The sequence below is a fragment of the Apis dorsata genome, unplaced genomic scaffold (genome assembly GCF_000469605.1).
Source record: "Apis dorsata unplaced genomic scaffold, Apis dorsata 1.3 scaffold_19, whole genome shotgun sequence".
NCBI classification, from domain to species: domain Eukaryota; kingdom Metazoa; phylum Arthropoda; class Insecta; order Hymenoptera; family Apidae; genus Apis; species Apis dorsata.
Window position 1 is genome coordinate 20792 of NW_006263321.1, and position 7840 is coordinate 28631.

The 7840-nt window shown below is 45.2% G+C and overlaps 1 protein-coding gene across 1 annotated transcript in view; it reads right to left on the bottom strand.

Annotated features, from left to right (window-relative positions):
• Window positions 1-3199: 3199 nt before the first annotated feature.
• Window positions 3200-7840, bottom strand: part of LOC102672092 (acetylcholine receptor subunit alpha-L1) — a 107885-nt gene continuing 103244 nt past the window's right edge. Inside the window, exons 9-10 of the mRNA XM_031509882.1 lie at window positions 3486-4253; window positions 3200-3362 (exon numbers count right to left, since the gene is read on the bottom strand). Of these exons, the coding sequence (XP_031365742.1) occupies window positions 4050-4253 (204 nt within the window). The 3' untranslated portion in view covers window positions 3200-3362; window positions 3486-4049. The remainder of the gene's footprint in view (window positions 3363-3485; window positions 4254-7840) is intronic.

Here is a 7840-nt window from a genome sequence, read left to right on the forward strand (position 1 = left end):
TATTTTTATTTTTATTATTTTTATTATTATTATTATTATTATTATTAATATTATTATTATTATTAATATTATTATTAATATTATTATTATTATTATTATTATTTCGTGTGATTAACCTCCTGTTTATTTATTACCTAATATGCACATATTAAATATATATATATATATATATATATTATACCGTTACCTTTACGTGAGCAAATAAATTGATTATTATATACCGGTTCGCGGATGGAGGGAGCGGCCGTGCAGTTAGCCTCTCCCGCCTCCACTCCTCCTTCGTCTCCTTCGTATTTTCACTGTCAGTGTACAAACAATGTCTCTCTGTGTGTGTATGCATGCACGAGTGTGCGCGTTCAACGCGCTCGCCGGCCCACCCAATGAGCTTCGTGTCTCGTTTTCCTTTGCTCCGCACTCTACATTGCTCCCTTGCTCCCTCTCTTTCTCTCTCTCTCACACTCTCACTCTCTCTCTCTTTCTCTCTCTCTCTCTATCTCCGTTCCTTTTTTTTTTTTTTTTTTTTTTTTTTTTTTGGTACATGTGGCCAAACGATGGGCGTTCGACGTGGTGGATCATCCTTTCGATCGATAAACGTTCGAATCGAGCACGCTTTGAGCGTCGCGTTCGAACCGGAGAATGGTCGATGCTTTTGAAAGACTGAATGGCTTAAGCGTGAGTTCGTAGAACTTTGAGGTTTGTTCTTTTTCTTTTTTTTTTTTTTCTTTTTCTTTTTTTCTCCCTCCCTCCCTCCCTTTCTCTTTTCTCCGGAAGTTCTCGGGTACCTTGAAAGACTGGTGGAGGAAAGCATTTTTCGAGACGTTGGAACGATTCGCTCGAGGACGTAGCGCGAAGCACTCGAGAAGACGTAAGAAATATCAATGTGTGTAAATACCAAGGCATGGCGTATATCGAAATAAGGTGTTCCTCCCCTCTTTCTCTCTCTCTCTCTGTCTCTCTGTGGTGCGAGAGAAACAACGGTTTACCGGCATCGACGAGTTTCCAACGTCTCGAAGCTTTCGTGATTTGTGTGTTATCCATTTTGGGCCATTGAGGATCCTATCACGCGTTCCCAGGAGCGAGTGAATCTCAACGGGGAGACGAGACGCGTGTCGCCCTTCGTAACAGGAGTAATAGGATTTTCGGCGTACCAGTGCGCCCACTTCCGAATAACATCCGATAATCTCCTCGTCGTTGGAACTCACAGCCGGGAAACACCCTTCGAACCCGTTCTCATTGTCCTTCCTCGCATCCCTCTGGATTCGAAATGGCTCGCGTCCACTTTAACGAAGCGAAGTCGCAGGCGAAGAATAAACAATCGATGATCCTTGCCCCCAACTTCCTTATCTCCCTTCCTTCGATTTTCTCCCTTCTTCAAGCTTTGCCCTCGAGATCGACGTATATAAAACAAAATCGTGGAATAAAGAGGAACTTTGAGAATTGGTTCGAAGGATTCTCTCTCTCTCTCTTTCTCTTTCTTACGATGAAACGTACGAAAGAGGCAAATTTCATTCGAAATCGATGGAATCGCGGATGGATCGAAGGTGATCGATAGATCGCCGTACCCTCCCTCCCCCGATATTTTTTTTATCAAATAGGATCGGTATCGATACGACGATCGTCNCGGTCGTTTTCCCGTTCCAACGAGGAGAGATCGCCACGGATTTCTCACGTTCGTCCATCACGCGGCGAATTATAGACAGACAGGAAGATAGAAGATAGAAAAAACGGTTTCTGGACGAATCTCGATTGGTCCTCACCCCGGGAAGAGGAGAAACACGCTGATAGCGCCGCGCCCTGGTACGTCGAATCTTCCTGCCAAACAACATCTCCTCCCGCCCTGCTGTTTCCATTCTTCAAACTTATCGATAACTCCCCCCAACTTCCTCCCCCTGAGAACCGATCGGATCTCTCAAGAGGCCGTTGCTCCTAAAGTTGGCAGTTGTTTGCGAGCTTCTCCGCTCGCGATCTTCTCCTTTCTCTGTCTCTCTCTCTCTCTCTCTTTCACACACACATTTTCTCTTTCTCTCTCTCTCTCTCTCTCTTTCTCCCCGATATATTTCTTTGGAAACACGCACGACGAAGAAGGATATCGTCCGCTCGATATCATACGATGGAATTACTCGATCGATGGCTGCCAGATAAACGCGTGCTCGCTGGAACAACGTTCGTTCACACGCCTGAAGCGGATTCACCGAGGAATTTTATGCAACGGGATTAATTGCCTGGATCAAAAGAAAAACTTTTCGATACTTGGTTATATATGGAGAAATAAATAAGAAATTGTCGAAAGAGGGAAGGAAACCGTGGTGAAAAAAAAAAGACGGAGAAGAAGCGGAGGGTGTTTCCCTTCCTCCTTTTTCACCTTCCTTCGTGTCCTCCCCCTCGCGTTGCTCGAGGGGGAGGAGGGCAGCGCGNTTCCTGGCACGATAATCACCGACTCGACCGACTCCCATTCTTCCTCGTCCCGTTGATAATGGCAATTCTCCTTCTTCGTCGTGCGCTCCGTGCGAGACTTCCCCCCCTCTCCCCTTTTGGTTCCAAGCTCCTATGTTCGTGTGCTCGGTTGTGCGTGTCGGCGTGTGTCGTGCCCGCGCGAGCGCGGCGCACCCCCGTGATTATACGATGTGTCGAGAATATGGGGATGAATATATCGCGTTGTGTGTGTGTGTGTGTGTGTGTATGCTCGTACGTTGTTGTGTGAGATCGTCGGCCGAGTATATCTACGCACGTTGACAGATTGTGGCGTGTCTACGCATTACGCGTGCGCATACGCGTGTACGCGTGTCATCTTCTCTCGTCGATGCATTCTCTGCTTTTTCGTCCTTTTTTTCTTTTTTTATTCTTTTTCATTTTTATCTCTCTTCTTCTTCTTCTTCTTCTTCCCCTTCTTCTCCCTACTCCCCATTCTTCGTTTTAATCCTTCTCGCCACGTATAAATTGTAACGTGCGGTCCTGCGCAAATGTTTACCACCAAAAATGTGTGTTACAATTATGCATGCGCGTGTAGATGCGCACAAAGATGCATGACAAAGAAATCGCGGGTATCGTCCCTCTCGTAACCGATCTCCTCGTAATGTGCGTGTACGAGTATATTATATATCTGCGTGCGTGTATATATGTATATACGTGTGTTAAGTGTTAAGTAATGCTTTGTGTGTATTTTTGTGTGTGTGTATGTGTATGTCTCTTAAACGTCTTCTTATATAAAATCGGCAGTTCGGGCAGTTCGACGTCTCGCCGCACGACTCTAGCCTTACGTATGAAACCAGATTTACAAAAATACGTTGCGCGTGTGTTTCGCGTATTTGGCACTTTTTCTCCCCTCTCTTACCCTCCCCTCCCCAATTCCTCCCCTCGTCTCTCTCTCGACAATCTCGGCTAACCCCTCTTTCGCTCCCATTCGCTCATCGCTACTCCTCTCTCTCTACTCTACTTCCTTACTCCTCTCCTTCGCTCGTTCGTCCACGCTATTCTCTCTCTCTCACTCTCTCTCTCTCTCTCTCTCTCGCCTTCCCTCCCCTTCTCAATACTCAACACTCAACGTCTCCCAGTCTCGAAACAGTCTCAGGATCGAATATATCCATAGGATAAGATCCCCGTGCTCGCAAGTTCGGAGAGGGAAAGATCGACGCCACCTCCTCGTGGAATCCTCCTGTCGCTCCTCGCGTAACAATATCGTTTCCTGGCCGTGTTCCTTCGTGGAGATCCGATCATCTCTGGCGGCAGCGATCGAGAGAGGGTCCTGTTGCGCGTCGACGCGAAAATCGGCAGTTTGGATGATGGGCGGCGGCCGTGGCACGACAACGGCCACGACAACGACCACGATTATGGTGACAGCGGCGGCGGCGGCGGCGGCAGCGGCAGCGGCGGGGATGATGGCGAGAACGACGACAACGACGACGGCGACAACGACGACGACGACGACGACGGCGACGACGGCGACGGCGACGACGACGACGATGCCGGCAAAAATAGTCGCGATGACGACTGCGACGACGGCGGAGCAGCTGCCGCTGTGGACGCGGCGCGGGGCCGCGCGGGATCGTCGACTAGTCCTCCTCGGGACCCATGTTCATCAGCATCATCTTCTTCTTCGCGATCTTGCTGTACTTGATGTCGATCGGCTTCGTGGTATCGTAGAGGCTCGGCGCCTGGAGAATGATCAACACCGTGCCGAGCACGCAGGCCACCGTGAATATCCAGAGGAAGATCCGGTCGAGCACCATCGCCACGTATTTCCAGTCCTCCTCCACCTGGAAACAGAATTCATATCGGGTTCGCGTCAGCTTCGTTCGTCGTTAAATTATCATTTCGATATTTAATCCAATACACGAAACGAAATCCTTCTCCTCTCGCTCGTTGAATTCTTCACGACGGATATCGTTATTGATATCGTCACACCCCTTTCGCAACGAATCACCGTGTACACACCGTGAGATCGGTTGGAAAAGGTTGCTATTAGGGGATGAGAGATCGCGAAGGGACGAGAGTTCAGATACCGTCGTAAATATAATATCTCGTTCGACGAGACCGACCGTTAGTCCTTTTTACAAGGTGGAGGCTGAACATTCCTCCCCTTCGTTCCAGACTCGTATGTTCAGGGAGGAATGAGAAACATTCCTCTCGAGTTTTCCTCCATCGTATCATCTCTTAAAATGTGTAAGGAAAAATCCAGCACACACCGGTATCTCGGGGAACTTTCTGTATCTAAGGAGCTAAAAGGCGAGTCCTATCTTTCCAACTTTCAATCGAACAGATCTTTTACACGCGACGTATATATAAAAGGGGAGAGAGAGGGAAGAGGGAAGGGACAACCGATCCTTCGTCTAAAGGGGTGTATCGACTCCTTTCGATTCCTTTTGACAAGGGAGGAAGTGGACGATAAAACAGACACCCGATACTTTTATCGCACTTTCCCCTCAAACGCCTATATATATCTGCCTCTTTTCGATTCCTTTTCCAACTGGTTCCACGCATACGATGCTTTTAGTCTCGATAGACCAACCCTTATTCGATCCCTTCCAACATCCTTCGCAAATAGATCGATGGATCGAGTGACTCGAGTCTACGAAGAAAGGAAATAAGGAATAAACGAGAAACGCGATCTTGAAAAATTTGTTTAATCGCAATATCAAAATTCTTCTTCTCTAAAGTTCCATCTCCTTCCTATTTGATATTGAAAGAACCAGAAGATGATATGTTATACCACCAATTCTTTTTCGCTCGTTCCTTATCATGTTCCAACTTTCAAATTGACAAATCCATCGAGTTGAAGTTTTAAGAGAATTTCTGAATCGTCGTGAAAAACGATGATCGAACTTTTGAACTCTCCACGTATTGTATTTTAATTTTCGCTGTTTACGATTGTAAACTCGCAAACACACAAGAGTCAGTCTCGCTAACGAGTCCATTAGCAGGTCGAGAAAGAAAGAAACGCGTCTCTCTCTCTCTCTTCCATTCTATAATTACAGCGTCGCATCGTGTTCCAACGCAACGAACCGTGCACAGAACCACAGACTTGCACGACTTTTTTCCCACGAGCTTGACTTCCCTCCACTATTTTACCATTTCTCGCGAGCGACTGGGTGCCAAGAGGCAATTTCGTCGACGCTCGATGTCCTTTCCTGGGGATCCAGATAGCCCCTATCTCCGCTATCTTTCTATTTTCTCTCTCCTAGTCGTTGGCCATTCACATTCAAAAACCAGACTCAGGTTCACGGGACCACCGCCTCCACCCGAACGCTCCTCGGTTTTTACCCTATTGCGATAGGGCGAAACTGTTATGAAATGCGAACGACGAAATTCAATTGCCCGATTTGACACCGATTCCGCTATTCATGGATCAGAAAATTTTCCTACGCATTTTTCCATCGATGTATCCTATTTGAAAGAGGAAAAAAATAAAAAGAATCTTTAGATCGTCGAACATTTGAACACTGATCAATTTTTCGAATCAGGAAAATCGGCGTTAAAGTTTCACGATTGTGAAGCAATGATAACTCGTGTCTAATTGCACATAGGTGAAGAAAGTATCGATCGAGTATAATTTCCCAATATTGCTCGAATTGAAACGCGATTTTTAAGCAATTAGCGTCAAGGATATCTAGAAGAAAAGACACGATATAGAAAGCAAAATTCGAAAATTCCAGATTTTTGCGAATAGAAGAGTTCACTTTAAAGAAATATACTTCAGATTTTTTTCGTTCAATAGTATTCCCAAAGCTATTTTCATCTGGCACCTTTCTTTAGGCGAGTGCGATTCTCACTCCCGTGCAGATTTGAGAATGATGTACAGGGATCGTGTAATATTTGCCCGGGAAAGAAAGCACACGCGGAAGGACATTAACCGAATTAAGCGCGGTTAACACGGGTCACGCGGCTAGAGGGTTCACCACCCCCGAGAATATGGACGCACAAAGCCCTTTTCGTTCGTTTCCAGCCGTTCCAGTCGGTCGACGACGACAAGACGTCACGTCTCCTCTTTCAGTTATTCCCTTTCTTTCTTTCCTTTCTTCTTTTCCTTTTCTCTTTTCTCTTTTTTCTCCCCCCTTTTTTTTTTTACGAATCCACGAGGAGAGAGAAAAGGGCGTGTCGCGCTAAAGGAACGGCGATTCTTTTTTTCGGGGACAAACGCGGGAACATTGGCGGAGCTTAACGAATCCGCGACAGGCCACGCACCTGTTCCCCCGGAAGTTACGTGTTTGACCGCCGACCCATAAAATCCGTTCGAAACACTCGTTTCGCCGCGTCAGTTCTTCGACCGTTTGCCCGATTTTGCAGACGCGCGAAAGTACAGTTTTCAGCGTTTTGAAAAGCGGTTCGTAGATACGTAAAGTGATATTAAAAAAGGAGCTTTGAGAATCGAATCGCGATATTGAATTATTATTAGAGTATGTCGGTTTCGATAAGTATCGAGAGTGAAGTTTTTAGCTACGTTCGAAAAAATTAAATGGAATCTATCGAGTACGTAGTTCGCTGTTATTAATCGATCCTGTATCAATTTTCGATTTCATCGTTCTCGAAGGAACAACAACAAGGGAAATCTTATCAAGTATATATCGCTTGACGTTATCTAATGGGAGTGGAACGTCGAAAGGAGGAATTCGTTTGTGAATAACAGAGTAAAGAAAACGTGCGTGGGGGAATGAAGAAGAGCGGGGAAAGAACGTCCCATAAAGAAAATTGAGGAACAGAGGCTCGATCGATAGCGTTCTCTATAGTTTTCCACGAGTAGCGAATACGCGTCAGGAATATCGGCGCCGCTTGAGATATTGCACGATAACGAATAATATAGTTCCATAGTTTTCTCACAACTTATACCCCGATCTAACATTTTCCTTCCTATTTTTCCCGAATACAATACGAAAAGTATTATATATGAACAAAATAACGAACAAATATTAATAATAACTCTATATTTTTCAAATTTGTTTCAAATTTCTTTCCTTTATTTTTCTTTTTCTCAAAAACCAATTTTAATCTAAATCTAACTTTTGATATTTTCTAAAATTCTTTTCGTTTTCCGAACAAATTATTAACGATAATTCTTCACTTTTCAAATCAATCTGAGATTCTTAGAATGCGCGAAGAAAATCTATGCGAAACCAATTTTAATCTAAACCTAACCTTCGACACTTTCCAAATTCTTTTCATTTTCCAATTTCCAATTAATAATACCTTCGTTTCATTTTTTTCAAACAAACTGTTAATAACAATTCTCCGCTTTTAAAATCGATTTCCCAGACTCGTGGAACGCGCGGAAAATGGAAATCGGAAAGCGCGAAACAATTCGCAGGGCAGGAAGTGGCACAGTCGCGCGCGTTCTCGCGTCCACGCTTGC